Raw genomic sequence first — 21,457 nt, 5'->3', positions numbered from 1 at the left:
GGAATGTAGGTGCTGTCCTGTAGTGCTTTCTGTGAGGCTGAAGATGTTTTATATCTGCATGTACAACCTCATAGCCACCAGCTTAAAATGTGGCTAGTGTGGCTGAAGAGCTGAACTTTAAATTTTATTTATTTTAAATTTTAATCCAAATGGCTACATGTTGGTAGTGGCGACTATATTGGACGCCACAACATAGGAATTCCAGCATCTTCTTTGATTCCACATGTCCCATCTCTCAGTTCACATGTGCATTCACACAGGGGAAAAGACAGACTCACACTCAAATTTAGGGCAAGGTGGAGATCATAAAGCACGTCTTCCATGAAAAAGAAAGGAAAAAAAACGCACATGTTCAGAAGAGAAAGCACACTCACACAGTTGGCTCTCAGTTGCCTGTGAAGCAGACTTTTTATGCAGTGGTTCCCAAACTTTAGCATACATAAAAATTACCTGGAGGACGCTGCTGAATCCCACCTCTATTTCTATTTCAGTAAATCTGAGATGGAGCCTGAGAATTGGCATATTTTATAAGTTCCTGGGGATGCTGATTCACTGATACTATGAGGCTTTGAGAACTGCTCCTCTAGGGATCCCTGATGGGAAAGGCGACCATCTCAGCTTCTGGCTTTTTTCCCGTTGGAGTTTCTGATCCCTTCCACTGTGGGCAATCTACCCTTCACCACCCCTCTGTTCTCTCGAAGAAAGAAAATTCACTTGCCTTTCCCTTTTTTGCCCAGTAAGAAAAAAAGCAGGCCTAAATCGACTTAGCAATTATATTGTTGCTAACGTAGTTTTACATTTAAAGAGGGAAAAATATAGTGAGTAGGGAGAGAAAGTTACTTGCAGGAAATACTAATGATTTCTGCTTCTCAAAATAAGTAGTCGAGTGTTGTAGTAATAGTAAAAGGAGATAACTTTTAAGTTATGTAAGAATATTCAAATATTTATCCAGTAGTATGTTTATAATTATATATTGATAAGATCGAAAACTTATTGGAGATGCTGAGAAGATTCAGAGTAAAGTTGAAGTAACCAAGAGGTTATTCCAGGGGAGGGATAATGAAGTGATTCTTCAGCAGTTTTGAAGTAGATGAGGGAGATGGATGCATCTCAATACAGAAGTTATTCCAGATGGAGGGCAGTGTTGCTAAATCGCCGAAATATAGAACAGGCAAGGCAATGTGCAGGGGCCTGGGGGGTGCGTTTTGTTAATTCGAGAAGAGAGCTTGTCCAGAGAAATAATAAAAAGATATTGGTAAGACTGGGGAGAAGGTAGCATGAGAGGAATTTGTTGAATGGATAACTTGGATTTTAGTACGGTTTATTTGGCAGCATAATTGTGACTGAAAAAGGGAAAAAATGTGTTCTGATTAATGGTTAGGATTTTTTTTTAAATTTGGTAATTTAACATTTTTTCTAACGATTTCCCACATCTTTCAATTTAAGCTTATTGCAGAAGAATTTTGTCTAAAAACATTTTCAGGGTTTGGAGCACAGCCTATACCAGGTAAATGAAATTTAATATGAATTCTTTCCCCTGTTTGCCATAATCAGTATACTAATTATACTAGAGGTATTTGTAGATGTAGTAAATTGGGGTAATCCAGAGGAAATGCATCTTTAAATTTTTTATGTTATATGGCAATATACAACACTTTGTGATGAATTCATAACAAAATTTCCCTTTATTATCTGCCTTATTTAAATGAATTCTATTTTGAAATCTTTCTTATTCAAATGTTCAGCTCATATTCTGAGAACATTGTTACAAAATGTTATAAAATGCCCTAGTTAACTGCAAATCTTTATGTAAAATAACTTTCTTTGAGAAATACTTGATATTTATGTAAAGTACTTTTCTTTGAGAAATATTTAGTATTCTAGAATATTTTAAATGTAAATCAGTGTGAAGTCAGGCACCTTAGTAAGGATAGATTTTCTTTTAAATATGGCCAGCAATGGTGGAATATTTGTAGGGCTGTGAGTTTGGTTATATATTATGTTTATGTATGTAAGTGTATCTCTGTGAGAGAGAAATTCCTTTTTTTCTGCATGGAATGATTTCAGAATGGGTTTCTTTTTTTTTATATATATATATATATATATATATTTTATTAGTTTCTGCTTTATAACAAAGTGAATCAGTCATACATATACATCTGTTCCCACATCCCTTCCCTCATGCATCTCCCTCCCTCCCATCCTCCCCATCCCACCCCTCCAGGCGGTCACAAAGCACCGAGCTGATCTCCCTGTGCTCTGCGGCTGCTTCCCACTATCTATCTACCTTACGTTTGGTAGTGTATATATGTCCATGCCTCTCTTTCGCTTTGTCACAGCTTACCCTTCTCCCTCCCCGTATCCTCAAGTCCATTCTCAAGTAGGTCTGTGTCTTTATTCCCGTTTTACCCCTAGGTTCTTCATGACATTTTTTTTTAAATTCCATATATATGCGTTAGCATACGGTATTTGTCTTTCTCTTTCTGACTTACTTCACTCTGTATGACAGACTCGAGGTCTATCCACCTCATTACAAATAGCTCAGTTTCGTTTCTTTTTATGGCTGAGTAATATTCCATTGTATATATGTGCCACATCTTCTTTATCCCAGAATGGGTTTCTAAAATCAGTGGAAGTCATTTAAGATTTGAAGATTGTGTTGTTTTTCAAACATAATGCTTTGCATGTTCTCCATTTTGAGTATGAACACATTAATAAAAATAAATCCTGTATCATAAAAGGGAGTCCATATCAGCTGGATCTGGTGTGACTCTGTGTTCTCAGGGAGGCCAGCTGGGTTAGCTCTTCTTAAACACCGTGGGGCTCATCCTCTGCACCGGCCGAGACTGGCAGTCCTGGGAGATCAGATCCACTTGGAACCAAGTTAATGAGACAGACCCAGGGCAGGGTCAGTGTGTCCCTCCTGGTGAGGAGTCACATCTTCCTCAAAAGCCTCCTTGTCACACAGGCAGGAAGGAATCCCCGTGTCAGCACTTTCTTCCCAGTGGGAGAGCCTCCTGGGAAGCAGAGCGCAGGAGCTCTGCTCTACTCTGGTGTGAGGAGCTGGATGGAGGGGGTATGTAATGGCGAGGTACTACCTTGTGGGCCCCCTCCCCGTGGGCAGGAAGCTTCCTCCTGCTGGGAGCCTCACCTCTGAGAGGAGACACACCTCGGCAGCCAGATGAGTAATTCTCCCTCTTCTCTGGGGAGTGTTTGTGCTTTTGTGCCTCAGTGAAAGCGTGGAATCCTAACCACTGGACCGCCAGGGAATTCCCATAAACATTGTTCTTGATATAGATTGATCTCTGGAAAGTTTGACCTGTTTGTATTCCTACCAGCAGTGCATGAACATACTCATTTCATGGGACCCTTAGCTATAGAGATTTTTTTTAAGTACCTGATCTTCAATGGGTCTATAGGTGTAGGCATTACTCAGACTATATATGAAGCAAATATTAAAGTGCTCATGGTGATGGAATTAATGTTTAACAGTTGCTCTTGAGGTTTAAATTCCGATTTCAAAAGTAATTTCTGAGGCATTGAATGTTCTTTTTAAAGTTTATTTTTAACAGCTTTATTGAGATATAATCGCATACCATTCAATTCGTCCATTTAAAGTCAACACGTTAGTGTTCTTTAGTATATTCACAGATACGTGCAGTCATCATCCGCAGTCAGTTTTAGGGACGTGCTTGTTCTGTGTCAGAAATTTCAACATGTGAGAAATTTCAACAAGTTAGCTTCTTGCTCCTTTCAAAGAGTGGCTTTGGTGTGGAATAGCCCTAATGGAGACATTGCCGTGTGGTAAGGAGGGAGTGAGATGTTTAATGAAAAGTCTCAGATTCAATGATCTCAGTGATTGTGAACATGAACAAGGCCATCTTGAAGAATTTTGAAATTAGGGGTTTCCTATTAAGAACTCTGAAAATAAATTTTTTCTGTTTTTTTCACGTAGCTAAAAGACCAGGTTCAGGACAAAGCTTGGCTTCTGTTGTGTCTGCTCAGAAAATTACAAAGCCTGCTGCTAAATATGGAGTCCCTTTAACGTATAAGAAATATGGAGATAAAAAATTACATGAAAAGAAACCACTCCAAAAACATAAACAGGTATGATGATCATGCTACAAACTGTGTATTAATAACATGCTCAGTTTAACCTTATTTTATTGTAGCTCAATTCAGTTAATCTTGATATTCATAGGATTGTTTTTATTAAGTTACTAAAGAACATTGTTCTCTGCTTCACCAGTCTTCTAAAACTTGGGAGACTTACAGAAGTCGTAAAGAAACATTAGTTAAGTAAAGTAGCTGGTGCAGTAAAAAGAAAGTAATATTACAAATGAAATCATTTTTGAATAACCTAAGCAGAGCCATTTGTCTTTGTGCCGAAAATAAGTAAATATCTGTGATAAACATCTTAAAAATCTGGGGAAATTTTGAATTTAAGAATTGACGAGATAAATAAAATCATAGACCTGGAGGAATATAATCATATAGTCTGTCATATTTCAGATGAAAATTAAGGCCTGTAGCATTTAGGGGTTGTGTCTAAGGACACAGAGTATTAGTTGCAGGAATTTGATATTTTTCTTCTTGTCACTAGCTGTGTTCTCTGGTATATGGAACCTGTTGGTTTACACTGCATATGCACATGCATACATACAGGTGCACACACATGTAGTTACAAAGGTGTGTGTAATGCTGTAAGACCTCCTAGTAGGGGTGGTCCGTCTCTTTGGGTAGAAGCTATGATAAAGTAGTTCAACATAATGCCTGTAAATCAGTCTTCAAATAAGTTGTGTAAGTCAGTGTCCAGTCAGGAGACAGAAAACATAATAATTTGATAGCGGAAAGTTTAGTGTAAGTAATTATTATCTGTTTTTAGGTAACTGACTTCTAAGGGGTAAAGAGAACTCTAAAGAATACAGGCCTAGCAGACAGACACAGGAAGCAGGCACTGCTCCTGGTGCAGAGGCAGGGCCCCATAGGAGAGACAGAGGCCAGAGTATCACCCCACCTGCCCTTAAAGCTGAGACTCAGAGCCTGCTGGGTGTGGATGGAGGTGACCCCTGGGTAGTGGAGTTCCCTGAGGTGCCAGGGCTGAGGCTGGCAGATGTGAGACTGTCCACTGTGGAGCTGATCAGACTCCTGGAACCTTCATAGGGTGAAGAGGCCCATGGAGGAGCCTGCCAGGCACTGCTGGGCTCTTTGGGCTGGGCTGCCGGCTGGGGCACCGGGTGCAGCGGGCAGCTGGCCTCGAGGCTGCCACTGAAACTCGCAGAGAGGCTGCTGGGGGTACTCTGCCTGCAGGGGTGCTGTCACTGCATGTCCTGCACCCACAGGGACAAGAGGAAGAGAAGCCCTTTCCTTGTGCAGCGTCCCTCCCTCCAACATGGTCTGTGGACAAAGCTTACATCCTGCTGCAGGCCTGAGGTTTGCCCTGTCCAGCTCCAGGGTCATGAGCAGGATGGTCAAGGGTGAACTGCGAGCTGAGGGGCATTGTGACAGCTGGCACACCACGTTTGTGTTTCTGTTTTTTGGTACCATGTTTATTCAGGCCTAAATGGAGCGATTCCATCATAACCTTTAGCCCTCTTTTCTTTAGTCACCACAAGACACCCAGCGCCCCGGCGTGCCCTCGTTCCGTAGCGTCTCAGCTCCCTAAGGCCCTGGTCCTCCCCCAATCCAACCCTGAACCCTTCCACAGAGCCTTGGATAGCACATCATCAGCAAAATCCCCTGTGTTTTAACCTTGTAAAGAGTGTCTTCACCTCTTTTGCTCTGAAACCTGGCTTGCCCGGAACACACTGTCATGCGTCTCTCTCTTGGGGACTGTTTTCCCTCTGGTCCCTCAGTCCTGCCGGGCCTAGAGGTGGGATGATGGAGGCGTATTCCTCGCTTGTCATTGCCAGCCTCTGCCCTGCTCCTGAAGCCACTCCGCCAGGCTTCGTGTCAGCTGCTGCGCCTCCATGTGAGGGTCACCTTAGACACTTCCCTGCACTGTCATGGTTCTTGGTGACTTCAGTATCTGAGACGATGACACTTGCAGTAGTGCACGGCCTTGTTTTCTTGGTGGTTCTCTCATCAGTGATTGTGTCTCCTCCCTCACCTTGGAACTCACCCGTGTAGTCATGCCATCACATTTGTCATCAATAATAGCATCTATTTCATAGTCTCACTTACAAGTACCCCACTCTCTGACCACTACTTCCTGTGTTTTCAGCTCATTCCCTGAGGACTCTGCCACCAAAACTTCTTAGTTCTGTTTGGATCCGTGGATCTTAACTAGTTTTTTCATTGTCCATCCCTTCATTTTTATTTTCTTTCTCCAGCTTTAATTTCATGTTCTGTCGTTGTAATAGTTTCCAGAACCTCAACTGTCTTGCCCCAGTGGAATGTGGTGGGAAAAACAGGCAGCTGTTCTAACTGGTCTTGCTTTAAATTTAAACCCCCAGCATCAGGTTGCCACCACCCTGTTATGTTTCCACAGTCCAGTTACCCTCCCGCTTTCTAAGATGGTTATCTCCTGCTTTCTCCTTGTTCTTCACCTCAGGGCAATGACCTTGCTTCCTATTTCACTGAGAAAACAGAAGCAAGTGGAAGGAAATTGCCCACACTCAGGAGCCCTCCTGCCAGTCAGTCCTAGGTGTTTGTAAAAATCCTGCCTTTTTTCCTGTTACTTTGCTGATCTGTTTGTGTTTTGATGCAGAGCCGACCCAGCTGTTTATGGACCATCTGTTGTTAGTATTTCTGCCTCCTAAAGGACTTCACTCTCTCTTCTGTATCATATTTTTCCTCTTTCCTGAATCATTCCTGTTAGCAAACAAACATGTTATATCTTCAGTCTTTTTTAACAAAATCCTCCCTCCCATGTCTCCCTGGATCCAGCCCTTTCCCTGTATCTCTGCTCCTTTAACGGCAGAACTTCCCCCAGCCTTGTCTTCGCTTCCTTGCTTCCCCTTTCCTCTTGCTTTGTCACAGCTGTTAGGATGTGGCTCCTGGCGAGGACCACAGGGAACGCGGTTGGGTACGTCCAGGGGTCAGGTGTTTTCTTCCTCTCCCTCAGTCTGGGACTCACTTGATTACCTGCTCTTTCTTGAACTTTTTATTCACGTGAGTCCAGATATCACGCTCTGCTGACTGTCCTCCTCCTCACTTGCCGGCTGCTCTTACTGCTGCGCAAGTCCCTCCTGCTCTCGCTGACCCCTGGCACTCGAGTGCTTCGGGATGCCGGCCGGGGACACCTTCTTCCCGGACCATCCTCGCGCTCTGGCAGCACCTGTAAACCGACACACCTGCATCTCGAGCCTGGACTCCTTTCCTGAGCTCCAGACCTGTGCTGTCCTTGCATTACTAAGCGGGTGTCTGACGGACATCCCAGCATGAGGCCGTGTAAGTCTGAACGGCAGGTCCCGTGCCGTCCCCAGGCTCATTGTTCCTGTGTTGCCTCACGCTCCTGAAGTCTGCTGACTCCCCGTCACCGTCACATCCTGTCCACCGCCTGCAGAACCTGTTCTGTTGTTCGCGGTCTGACTGCTGCTCGCCGCTCTGTCAAACACTGGTCCTGCACCTCGCCCTCCCCGGCCTGACCTCACTGCTCTCAGAGCAGCGTCCTGCATCTGTCCGCACACGGCAGCCTCAATGCTGCTCTGATGGTGAAGGGTAATCGTCGCCGTTTCCTGCTCAAGAGGTGCCAGCAGCCTTTCCTCCCACTTAGAGAAGGTGCCCTTGTTACCTCCGCAAGTCTCATCTCTGCTCCCTCCTTGCTGGTCTCCATCCAGCAGCGCTCATGAAACCTTGCTGTCCTCGGACATGCCGAGCACTTATCTGCAGAAGAGCACTTGCACTTGCTCCTCTCTCCTCCTGGAGGACTCTCTCTCTTGCATAGTTTTCTTCCTTCCTTCGTTCTGGGCTGTGCTCGCCACTCTACGGATAGAACCGCAATCCACCTGTCTGGCCCACCCCCGCAGCTCCGTCTGCTTTGTCCTCTACTGTCTTTCTTGCATGTGCTTGTTTCCAGCCTCCTCCGTGGAGGTATGAATCTGTGAGAGCAGGGGTGATGTTGTTCACTGGTGCCTGAACCAGTGGGTCCCCCAGTAAACACTGACTGGATAAGTGACCGATGAGTGGATTAGACAGCACTAACTTAGAGTTTGTCAAGTCACTCAAGTGTTCATTCTTTAAAAGAATGAATAACACCCAAAAGTTGTTAGTAAAACTCTGTGCAGAAGCCATTTTGTTACCGTTGTTGGCAGATTGAAAACTATTAGGAAAAAAAAAACAAGAGAGAAAAAATGATAATGACCACCTCCTGAGCACACTGGGATGTGTCTGTACTCCATAAGGTCAGAGGAGGAAAAACATAGACTCAATAGCTATTTTCTTTAGTTAGGAAGATGAGTAGTCTGCTAAGATTATTATCGATAGTTGTACTGAAGAGACTAAAAATTAATATGATCCCTTTAACTTTCTCTTGTAACCCAAATACATACTTGGGTGGACTTGTAGAAGGTCATTTGCCTTATCTCTGGGCCAAGCGTTCACCTGACCAAGTGGAAAGGTCAGAGCGCTTGGTGAGGCTGGGCTGAAGGTGTAGCAGGTGGTCCTTACCCTGGGACGGGATCGTGGCCAAGTGTTTATTCTTTCACGTGGCTGGTCGTGTTCTTAATGTTTCCTTCATTTTCAGTTAGCATTTATTCAGTATGCAAGAGCAGCATGCTATGGTTTTTTCAGATTCCAGTTAATGATATCCTGAATAGCAGATAATCATCCCATCAAATAGTTACTGACAGGTACGTGATTCAGGTGATAGCTATAGAGTTTTGGAGTTCAGGCAAGTTTGTTGCCCTTAAAGTTTTCAGGCATTTGGCATGATTTTCTAGACCAGACCAATGAGAACTAAATAATAATTAGCACATGAAATAATCATGCAGCTTATTTAAACAACGTTTCACGACTGATTTCTTTGCACGACAGTGTGAATGTACTTAATGCCACAGAATTGTATGCTAAAAAATGGTTAAAATGGTAAATTTTTTTTAGTTGAAGTATAGTTGATCTATCATATTGTGTTAGTTTCAGGTGTGCAGCATAGTGATTCAGTTTATTGGGGGGGACAGATTATATTCCATTATAGGTTATTACAAGATTTTGGGTATTAATTTCCTGTGCTATACAGTAAATCCGTGGTGCTTATCTGTTTTATGTATAGTAGTTTTTATTTGTTAATCCCGTACTCCAAATTTGTCCCTCTCCCTTTTGGTAACCATGAGTTTGTTTTCTGTGTCTGTGAGTCTATTTCTGTTTTACATATACATTCATTTGTATTATATTTTAGATTCCACATATAAGTGATATCGTATAGTATTTGTCTTTGACTTATTTCACTTAGCATAATAATCTCTAGGTCCATCGATGTTGCTGCAAATGGCAACTTTCATTCTTTTTTATGGCTGAGGAGTATTCCATTGTATATATGTACCACATCTTCTTAAGCCAGTCGTCTGTTGATGGGCCCTTGGGTTGTTTCTATGTCTTGGCTATTGTGAATAGTGCTGCAGTGAACATTGGGGTGCATGTTTCTTTTCAAATTAGAGTTTTTGGTTTTTCTGGATATATACCCAGGAGTGGGGGTTGCTGGCTCATATGGTAAATTTATTTTTAGTTTTTTAAGGAACTTCCATATTGTTTTCTAAAATGGTAAAGTTTATATGTGTTTTACCGTGATGAAAACAAATTAGAAAATATTTGAGGTAAATAAAAACTAAATAAAAATAAAAGAAACGACACATGCATGAAGTTTTTCAAACCTAACAATGAAAAGAATTAAAAGAAAAAACTAAAACTAAATGTCTAAGTTATTTTAAATGTGATTTTTTTAAATAAGTTGGGTTTTTTTTGGTTTTTATATGACTCATATATTTTTTTAAAGACTTATTTTGTCCCCAGAAAATCTAAAGCATCTTTTAGATTCAAATTCGTAACGGCTCTTAGAATTTTAAATTTAACTTTGTATCAAGCTTGAAAAGGAGAAGTTTATAAGGAAAACCATAACCCCTTACTGATTGTGCGGGTCTCTTCTTAAAAAAATTTTTTTGGCTGCATTGGGCTTTCTCTAGTTGCGGCGAGTGGGGGCTACTCTTCATTGCGGCGCGCGGGCTTTTCACTGCAGTGGCTTCTCTTGTTGCGGAGCACAGGCTCTAGGCACACGGGCTTCAGTAGTTGTGGCTCACAGGCTCTAGAGTACAGGCTCAGTAGTTGTGGTACATGGGCTCAGTAGTTGTGGCTCGTGGGCTCTAGAGAGCAGGCTCAGTAGTTGTGGCTCACGGGCTTAGTTGCTCCGCAGCATGTGGGATCTTCCCAGACCAGGGATTGAACCCGTATCCCCTGCACTGGCAGGCAGATTCTTAACCAGTGCACCACCAGGGAAGTCCTGTCTGTCTCTTTTTAACTGCAGAAAATTAAGCTAATACACATAAAGTTTTTATTACTCAGCATATCATAAAAATATCTGCATGTCATAAAAACTTTCTTTGCTCCAGTTCCTATTAATAATCAGAGCTGTTTTCTAAAAGGCTTCAGTTAAAACAAAGGAGTGGTTATGAAGCCACCAGGGGGAGCTCCATGAGTATGTTTCAGTATTTTGGTTCTGACTTTAGCAAAGAAACAAAACAACACTTTTCTTTTAGTATAGATGTTTTAGGTAACCATATTTTTCTCTTCTGTGTAGAAATAGTGTTCTGAAAATACTTGTGTGATGTCAGAGGAACAGCTTAGCATTTTTATTTCACAAATATTTGAGTATCTTATATGTGAGGCAATCTGGAGGACCAAAACATGAATATAACTCTTGCTTTCATGTGACTTACCCAAGAGTACGTAGGTGTCTTAGGTAAACATTCTCTTGTTGCACACAGTTGTGTAATCTGGTTTAAAGCTGGTCATGTATAGTGAGATGCTGTATCACTCATGTTAATATTTTTAAGTTGTTGGGTGTCGTGGTTCACAGATGTGGAGACCAATGCTAGACCTGCTACATAAGGGTTCACTGTGGAACTTGTCAAAATGTAGAACACAGGGCTCTGTGTCCAGAAATTATAATTCAGCAACTCTTGGGGATATGTGTTTTTTGAAAATAGCTTTATCAAGATATAACTCACATACTATACAACTCATCCATTTAAAGTTTGGAATTAAATGGCTTCTAATGAATTTGCAACAGCATGCAACCATCCCCACAATCGACTTTAGAACATTTTCACTGCCTCCCCACAAAATCCTTTTCCCATTAGCATTCACTCCCCGTTCTTCCCCAACCCTTAGCCCTGGGCAACTGCTAATCTACTTTTGTCTCTGTATAGATTTGCTTGTTCTGGACATTTCATGTAACTGGAGTCATACAGTACCTGGTCTTTTGTGACGGCTTCTTTTGCTTAGTATAGTGTTTTCAAGGTTGTAGCATGTATCCATGTTGTAGCATGTATCAGTACTTCATTCCTGTTTATTGCCAAGTAATACTCTTTTGTATGGAAGGATATGTATTTTTACAAAGCTCCTGGGTAGCATTCCCCACTAGTTTAAATTCTATGTATATATAAAACATACTTTGAAATGTTAACTTTGTGAGTGTAATGCCATAAAAAAACATTATATACCACTGTTTTTTCCTTGTACTTCAGTAATAGTGCCCCCAGAACGCTCTCTTGACTATTTTAAAAGAGGGGGTTGCTATCTATTAGTGGTGGCAAAACCATTTAGTGGGTGAAGAGCAGGGACTTTTTTTTTAAGTAATAGAATGGAAAGTAACAGACTCAGCTACACATAGTAAAAGTATTTTATGGAACTTGGATGTGTGTGTGTGTGTGTGTGTGTGTGTATGTATCTTAGTTGGGCCTGGATGTGAAATGTATTTCTTACCGTGGGTTGCTTTTACAAAAAAAGTTTGAAAGCTACTGTTCTTTAAATATTTCAGTATTATTGTCATCTCATTAACCCTAGTGTCTTTCCTGGGGCGAGGTGGTGAGATACATGGTTCAGCTTAAGTGAAAGTTGAATTTAAATAACTAGCCAGCATTAGGTTAGGAGTTAAGATCTAATAATACAATGAGGAGGAGATGGGATGGTTCCGGGAACCTACTGCTTAGGTCATTTTGTCAGGGAGTAAACTTGCCATTAGTTAGTCATGGTGTGAGGGTTTTTTGGGGGGTGGGGTGGGCTGCACCGCGCGGCTTGTGAGATGTTAGTTCCCCGACCAGGGATCGAACCCATGCCCCCTGCAGTGGCAGTGCCGAGTCTTAACCCGTGGACTGCCAGGGAAGTCCCTGGTATGAGACTTAATACCACTTATCACATTGATGATGTAGCTGTGAGTTTAAAACATACTGTATCAATAAAATGGATTTGGTTTATGATGGTCATTTAATTAAAATGCCAAAACACAGTATAAGAGAATCATTATTCTCATTTTAACAGTTTATCAACCCATTTGCTGATGTTACATATTCTAAATATTATCATTTTATTGTGCTCAAATTAAATAATGTATTCATTAAAATAAGTTAGTTGCATTTCCTAAGGAAGAAATTATGTTTAAATTATGTATCATGTTGATTTCTAAGGTACACAGAAACTTTAAATATAGTTTTGAATTTTTTTTTTTTTAGTGAAAGGAAACTTTTGGTGCCTTTCTAGTTCTTTTTTATACGTTGTGAGCTATATAATATCTTAACAGTAATATATTTCTGGAATGAATTACATTCATTTCATATTGATTGTGGGTCACATTTATTTTGTAATATTCTGAATTTGCATTTAGAATTTTAGTGCTTATCCGTTATGGTCATTTTACAAAATTTAGGAAGTTAGCAATAAATGGTATATGAGTAATTTCATAACATTGACTTTTGCCAAAATACAGCTGCTATTGAAATGGAATTGTTAGTGGAGACACTTTAATGATTTAATCAAATGCTGAATTATTTTAATAGTAATGTAAATGACCACTGAAATAATTTTTTTAAAGTAGCGTTTGCTTTCCTTTGAGTTGAAACCCAACATAGGTAAATAATTTTGTAGTTTCTTTTTATATTCATTTTTTCCTAAGGTAGCTGAAAATTTTTAAATTGGTTCATAATAAATAACTAGAGTTTCCTATAAATACTTTTAATCTTTTTTGGTATATAGAATTGTATTTTGAATGGTTTGAAAAACTGATCATACAGTAGGCTTAACATTGCTCACAAAATTGAGTAGCTAGCCCAGGATAAAAACAGAAAGAAATCCATGGGTCAGTTATACTTATGAGCACACATGCAGACAGAAATCCTAAAAGAAGTTTTTCAAAAACTCAAATCATTTATCAAAAGAATGATTTAAGAATTATTAAATAGGATACATTTCTGGATGCAAGGATGGTTCAACATTGAGAAACTGGTTAATTTCACTTCATTAGTAAGTTGAGAAAATCATACATAAATGATCTCAGTAGATACTGAAAGTTCAGTAGAATTTAACACTTTTAAAAAAGAACTTCCTTGGTTGTATACATTAAACATGTACAACTTTTTATATGTCCATTGTACCTCAATAAAATGGTTTTTTAAAATGATCCAGTGACCTCCCTGGTGGCGCAGTGGTTAAGAATCCACCTCTCAATGCAGGGGACACAGGTTCCAGCCCTGGTCCAGGAAGATCCCACATGCTGTGGAGCAACTAAGCCCATGCGCCACAACTACTGAGCCTGCACTCTAGAGCCCGTGCACCACAACTACTGAGCCCACATGCTACAACTACTGAAGCCCGTATGCCTAGAGCCCGTGCTCCACAAGAGGAGAAGCCACCTCAAGGAGAAGCCCGCGCACTGCAACGAAGAGTAGCTCCTGCTCGCCGCAACTAAAGAAAGCCCGCGCGCAGCAACAAAGACCCAACGCAGCCAAAAATAAATAAATAAATAAAATTTAAAAATCCAGATTTCTTTCATTCAAGAAATAGAGGGGAAAGTTCTTAACATGACACAGTTATATATACTAGAAACCCATGTCATGCATTATACATAATACTGAAAATTTGGAAGCATTTACATTAAAGTTAGGAGCGAAACAAGGATGTTTGCAGTGATTGCTATTATTTAATGTTATTCCAGAAGCCTAGAGAATGTAATTAAAAGGAGGAATAAATAAGAAACATAAATACTGGGAGAGAAGAGAAAATAGACATTTACAGATGATATGATTCCCTATGTAGAAAATCCTAGTGAAGCAGCAGAACACTACTAATGAATTCAGTAGAGTGGCCTGATAGAAGTTCAGCATGCAAAAATGAATAATCAGAAAAGGAAGTGGAGAGACAGAGTGACAGACTCCCTCAAATACTTTAGTTTATTATTTATTTATTTTAAAAATTTTTTATTTTATTTTTATACAGCAGGTTCTTATTAGTTATCTATTTTACACATATTAGTGTATATATGTCGATCCCAGTCTCCCAATTCTCAAATACTTTAGACCTGCTGAGAAAAGTGCAAGATAACTATGCAAGAAAGGAATCAACATCAATGGAGTATTACTTATCAATGAAGAAAACAAATGCAGATACAAATAATAACATGGACAATTCTGAAAACAAGAGCAACAGAAGTGAGATACAAAGGAATATATACTGTGTAATTCCATTAATATACAACTCAGAACACAGAAAACTAAACTGTATTGCTTAGGAAGGCATACATAATTGGCAAAGCCATAAAGACAAGCAAGATAGTGATTAGTAAAGTCAGGATGGTGGCTTCCTCTCTGGTGGAGGGCTTCTGTGTGTTGGCAGTATTCTGTGCCTTGACTTGGGTGGTAGTCACTGTCTATTTCCTTTATTTTTACTAACCTTTGTGTATGTCCTTTATCTACTTTTTTATAGGTGACTTTATTTTTATTTATTTAAATATTTATTTATTTAAATATTTATTTATTTATTTATTTATTTTGGCTGCATTGGGTCTTCACTGCTGTGTGTGGGCTTTCTCTAATTGCTGCAAGTGGGGGCTACTCTTTGTTGCGGTGTGCAGGCTTCTCATTGCCGTGGCATCTCTTGTTGCCGAGCACAGGCTCTAGGCGCGTCAGCTTCAGTAGTTGTGGCACACGGGCTCCGTAGCTGTGGCTAGTGGGCTCTAGGGCGCAGGCTCAGTAGTTGTGGTGCACAGACTTAGTTGCTCCATGTTATGTGGGATCTTCCCGGACCAGGGATTGAACCCACCGCCCCTGAATTGGCAGGCAGATTCTTAACCACTGCACCACCAGGGAAGCCCCAGGGATAATATATTTTAAAAGACAGTTATGGCAGTATTGGCTTTACATTTTTTCCTGTTTTAAATTTCCATACATTTGAATTTTTCAAAGTCCTTATCTAATTTGTAGTTTTACTTTTTGTCCAGGCCCATCAAAGTCCAGTGAAGAAAGTGAATCCTGGAAGAAGAAAGGAGGAAACTGTTTGAGATATGAAGACATCTGTCTGCTTATTTTAAAGCTTTGTAAAAATAATTTTAAAAAAAGAAACAAATCTTATAAAACTTCCAAACCTTTCGTCCTTATTTCTTTCAAACAAATACCTCTAACTTATTTCTGTTTTTTAACCTCCCTGGGCATACATCTACCATTGGTATGCTAGCTTTACTGATGAAACTAGAAGAAGTAGTATTTATTATTGATAAAAAATGTTCTTTTTTTATTTAAGGAACCAGCAAGGAAGAGAAGGTTGGAATTGAATGAAAAAGAAAAGAAACAAAAGGATCAGGTAGTTATTTCGCTCTTACTTTTTTCCCCTGCCAAGTTGGAGAGCATAATAGTTTCAAGAGTTCTAAAAAGTTTGTCTTTAAAACTCGTTACAGATTAGTTTAATGAAGGCTGAAAAGATGAAAAGGCAAGAAAAGGAAAGGGTAAGAGGATGGTCCATTCCTCAGTGTCCTGTACTGCCTCCTACACATGCGCCTTTTTTTTTTTTCTGGCTGGGTTGGGTCCCCGTTGCTGCACGCAGGTCCTCTCTAGTTGCAGCGAGTGGGGGCCATGCCTCGCTGCAGTGCACTTGCTTCCCATCACGGTGGCCTCTCTCACTGAGGAGCACGGGCTCTAGGCCTGTGGGCTCAGTAGTTGTGGCTCGCGGGCTCCAGAGCGCAGGATCAGTAGCTGTGGCACATGGGCTCAGCCGCTTTGCGGCATGCGGGATCCTCCTGGACCAGGGATCAAACCCGCGTCCCCTGCATCGGCAGGAGGACTCCCAACCACTGTGCCACCAGGGAAGTCCCCCCGCCCTTGTTTTTTTTAAAGGGATACACTGATTCCATTTTATTTCTAAATGTATTTCATGTACGTTATACTAAATATTTGAAATGGTGTTTTGTTTGTTTGTTTCTTTTCCCCAAAAGTTGGAGAAAATAAATAGGGCCAGGGAACAAGGATGGAGAAACTTGCTGAGTGCTGGTGGAAGCGGTGAGATGAAGGTAGGCCTTTGATGCCAGTGCACTTACACTACTGCTTTTTCTCCAGTTTCCTCCTGCTCTTGAAACGGTATACAGCTGCCTTTTTGGGGGGATACACTTACTTTTCACTAGAGTTCTTCAGCGTCTATTATGACTCCTTAGTTTCCCTGCACATATGTGGTATATAATTTGTACTGATAATATGGGACACTGTTAAAATTGCATAAAAAGTTTGCTGTGAAGTCTGTGATACACCATTCCTGCCTGAGGCGTCTTTTTAAAATCAAACACAGTTTGTCTCCACTCTGCCCAAAGTCCTCCTGTAGCTTCATGCAGGCCTGAAGGTTCCATTTTCAGAAGTCCCGTAGAGCGGGGCCCTGCCAGTCTCTCCACACTCATCCCGGTCCCACCACGCAGTGCCGTGTGCTCTCGTCATGCTGAGCTGAGGACCGTACTGCAGTTTCCCCACTGTGTGTGGCCTTCTGGAGCTACGTCCTGACACCTGTGTTTCTCTTTACCTGAAGACACCCTCCGTCCCTCCTCACTGTCACTCCTACCTCCAGCCATTTACCTAGGTAACCAGTGACCTAACCAGCCATTTACCTAGGTAGGTTAATTCAGGCATTTCCTTTGGGCAGATCCACACTGTACAACCTTGGGCAAGTTACTTAACTTTTCTGAGCCTTAATTTCTTCATTTAAAAGAAGAAGGAAAGAAAGGAAGAAAGGAAGAAAAGAAAGGAAAGAAAGGAAGGAAGGAAGGAAGGGAAGGAAGGAAGGAGAGAAAGAAACAAAGAAAGAAAAAAATTTCAAGAGCAGTGCCTGAGCTTGGCCTGCAAGGACTCACCTGTTAAGCTCCTTTTCCTTTCCTTGCTCTGCCTGTCTGAATCTTGAGTTTCTTCTTTTGCCCTCATAACATCCTTTACATGCCGAATTCTAAGGTGGCCCCCAAATTCCTGACTCCAGGGGCCAGGCCTGATGTTATCCCTCCACTGGAGCATAGGGGAACCCGTGAAGAGGGTGTGTCACAGCCCCTTGGTTAGGCTGTGTTATGTGACCCTGCTGATGGGGTAGCCACTCCTGTGGTCACGTCACTATTTTATAAGCCTCCCTCATAGCAGCCTGGAAGGGAGAAGGTCAGAGAAACAGCTTCTGCTGGCCTGGGAAGAAGCACATGTTCACGTGGCAGGGAAGCACAGGTGTCCTCTGGGAGCTGATAGGGGTCTCTGACCAACAGCTAGCAAGAATGTAGTGACCTTAGCCGTGACAGCCACAAGGGAGTGAATTCTGCCAGGAACCAGTGAGCTTGGAAGAGGATCCTAAGCCTCAGATGAGCGTGGCAGCCCTGGCCGACCCCTTGATTTCTGCCTGGTGAGACCCCGAGCAGAGGACCCTGCTAACCATTCCCAGATGCCTGAGACCACAAATGGGTCTGTCTTAAGCTGCTGAGTTTGTAGTACTTTATGACACAGCAATATAAAATTAATACATACTGTTATTCCTCTATATTGTCAGTTTTAATGTGTATCATCCAATCAACTGTTACTTAAGGTCTTTAAACTGTGAATTCGCCTGACCGTGCTCAATAAACTTGGTATTTAGGTGCCCAGTAGATATTTGTTAAGTTGAAATGATTACCATTCTTACTTGTTTCTTTTTCCCCGAAAGATATGATTTGAATAAAAATTTATCTGTTTATGTAGATATACATGTTCTGCCCTGGCTTTCTTGGTTTGTATTCCAGTGTCTTGAGATGACACATTTTTCATATTACATATCAATAACCCAGTAGGAGTCACTTTTTCAAATTCTGTATTAATATAGACTTATACAGTTTGTAGTAATACAATTTTATCTTTAAAATTGTACTTTACTATTTTTGTACTGTACTATGAAATTCACTTACTATGAAATTGAACTTTTAACCTCCTGAGTGATAAGGAATGACTCAGACAGAATTTGGCCCATTGTAAAATAACTAACCCCATATCTTATATGATTAGAAAGTAAAATCTTAACCAAAGTGCAGGCTCTCAGATCTTGTCAAGCATTTTATATCAGTCCATGATTAGTGTTCAGAATTTGACTATTGTTTCTTCTCCCTTTGCGTATATCTTCTTTATGCAGTAAAGCACCTTTTTTCCCTATGATGTCTAAAGCCATATTTAATCCTAAAGTCCAGTTTTATCAGAGTTTGATAATAGTTTCTCAATAGTGTGAGATACTATGTGCTTAACAGGTTTCTGCTTCGCTTCATAAACTTCTATACAGCTCTCTGTGAGGATTAATAAAACAATTTATTTTCCATGACGTAAAGCAAAGTCTATGTTAGTTTCTGTTCCCCATGAGGTTTGAAATATTTAACTTCTTCAGTTGTTTGATTTCTGTACAGTTGATAAGGACCTAGAAGCTCAGTAAAGATGTGAATCAAATTAAGGAGATTCCCCAAAATAAAGATAAAACAAAAACTAAACATTAAGGGAAATATTTCAAAGTTAATATTCTATTATTATATACCTCTAAATACCAAGACATGCACAGTGTAAATAACCTACTGTCCTTGATTACTTAGTATCTGCAAAATCTGGGACTTCTTGCTTTATCCATTTTTTCTTTTTTCTTTTTTTTGATTCTTCTGATAGGTATTTTTTTTAATTGTAATTGATTTTCAATGCTTTATCCACTTTTGATGTATCTCTTATGAAAATGTGTTTTTAGAAAAATTATGAAATGTTCCACATATATAGTTTGATTATATAGATAGCCATTATATGTAAGAGTGTATCTGTTGTTTGACAATATATTGGAATGCTACTCAGCATTGAAAAGGAATACCCTATTAATACATGCAACAACATGGGTCAATCAAAAGCATACTGAGTGTACAAGAGTACATATTGTATGAATCCATTTATATGAAATGATAAGAAAAGGCAAATCCAATTTCTGTGACAGAGAGCAGATCAGTGTTTGCTAGAAGGAGGGGGTGTTGGCTGCAAAGGAACATGAGGGACCTTTTGGGGTGATGGATGTGCTTTCGATTGTGGTAGTGGTTCCAAGAGTGTCTGTATTTGTCAGAACATCAACCTGCGCTTGTAATTGGTGAATAAAGTCATCTTTAAAAGATCCTGTTGCTTCACTATTCTAGTACAGTGTTTTCAGCATTATTTTGAGTATAGGTTATCTTCAGAGATATGTACATACATTTGATTTTGCTAGAGAGAAACCTTAGAACACTCAACCTTAAGATGATATTAGCACCAGACTAAACTCGAGGAACCAGTCTCGTAGGAGGTATGACCACCTTTTACCAGAATTGTGATTCCAATAATCTTGCCCTGAGATGCACATTTTGAAAATGTATATGAAAATCACCTTGATGGAGTTTCCCGTCTAATGAGGTATCTTCCTTAATTCTAGCAACTTTCATTTCTTGCTATTCAAGCATCTTGAATCAGTTTCCTATTTTTATCTTGAGCTGATTTTTTTAAAAATCAGGCTTGCTTATAATACTGTACACAATTCTTGCGTCAAGATATTAAAACAAGTTTTACCTCATTGGGTACACTGAAATGCCTTTTATTTGGTTCTCGTGTTTTCCTTAGCCAGACTTCTTCCTCAGGATGTCGTCACCTGGAAGCTCTTCCCCCTTTGCTGGCAGTGTTCTGGCTTCTGCCCTCATCCGCATATGGGTGCTGCCCCTCCACTTGAGTCATGTCACTTTGTCTTCCTTTTGGTGCTCCTGGCCTCTGCCTTTGAGGTTCCTATTTCCTCTTTGCAGTGTAGTTCTTGCTGCCTGACCTCTGTAACATTCTACACTTACTCAACTCTCATCCTGACATCTCTGTTTTCTGTGAGTTTTCCATGCGCTTGGGTGCGTGTGTTCTGAGGCTGCGTCCTATGCCTTAGCCTTCATCCTTTGTTATTTCCGCAGAGAACACACAGCTCCCTTCACCCTTGACTTCTCTGATTGTCTTTCTTTGCTCACAGGCTTCTTGGCTTGGTGTCAGTGCAGCAAGCCTTCTAATTAGTTCCTCTGCTTTGTTCTCTCTCTTATTCTTGCTTATCGTGTGTAATTTGACTTACTGACCTTTTTTTTTAACTTTATTTATTTGTTTGTTTATTTTTGGCTGTGTTGGGTCTTTGTTGCTGCACACGGGCTTTCTCTAGTTGTGGCGAGCGGGGGCTACTCTTTGTTGCGGTGCATGAGCTTCTCATTGCGGCGGCTTCTCTTGTTGCAGAGCACGGGCTCTAGGCGCACAGGCTTCAGTAGTTGTGGCACGTGGGCTCAGTAGTTGTGGCTCACGGGCTCTAGAGCGCAGGCTCAGTAGTTGTGGTGCACAGGCCTAGTTGCTCCGTGGCACATGGGATCTTCCTGGACCAGGGCTCGAACCCTTGTCCCCTGCATTGGCAGGTGGATTTTTAACCACTGCACCACCAGGGAAGTCCCACCAACCTTCTAAGAAACTGTCTTAGTGCACTTTCCTGCTAGAAAATGTATGCGTGCTTTCTGTTGTTTATTCTATGAACTTGCACACCCAGGCTGAGGTTAGTTACCTGTGATGACCTTTTAGGACCAAATATAACACTCCCTATCTGCCTTCTTTCTAGTTAATTTCTTACGTCTTCCTGCGTCCTTTTTCCCCCTACTGCCAACACCTAAACATATACCTCCAGTGCTTATTTTTACTTTAAGTTTTACTTTAATACCATGGTTCATATTTAATCATTTACTCTTTCTTTGTTACATTGCTTTCAAGGCTGGGTTGAATAATATTTTTCTCCAGTGATTGTTTTTTTTGGAATTTTTATTTCTTATAAATTTTTTTTCTATTTTGTAAATTTGCTCAGTATTTACTACTTTACAGTGTGCCTGTTGCCACTCACTACAGGAAATGAAATGTTTTTCAAGCTTTATACTTTGTTTCCCAGTTTGTTTGTCAACTGCTTAAGGATTGATAAGTTGTTTTGTTTCTTTTATTTACACCTAGAGTAT

The 21,457-nt window shown here is 40.6% G+C and overlaps 1 protein-coding gene across 1 annotated transcript in view; it reads left to right on the top strand.

Annotated features, from left to right (window-relative positions):
• LOC308609681 (serine/threonine-protein kinase Nek1-like) overlaps positions 1–21,457 on the top strand; it is a gene marked incomplete at its 3' end in the record, with an annotated part of 151,820 nt that overhangs the window by 52,977 nt on the left and 77,386 nt on the right. The window contains 7 exon segments of the mRNA XM_081223394.1: positions 1,447–1,507; positions 3,956–4,107; positions 15,422–15,457; positions 15,459–15,482; positions 15,721–15,780; positions 15,875–15,922; positions 16,409–16,483. Coding sequence (XP_081079520.1) covers positions 1,447–1,507; positions 3,956–4,107; positions 15,422–15,457; positions 15,459–15,482; positions 15,721–15,780; positions 15,875–15,922; positions 16,409–16,483 — 456 coding nt within the window.

The sequence above is a fragment of the Mesoplodon bidens genome (genome assembly GCF_964165515.1).
Source record: "Mesoplodon bidens genome assembly, chromosome: Y".
NCBI lineage: Eukaryota > Metazoa > Chordata > Mammalia > Artiodactyla > Ziphiidae > Mesoplodon > Mesoplodon bidens.
This window is presented reverse-complemented; position numbering and strand designations above follow the sequence as displayed.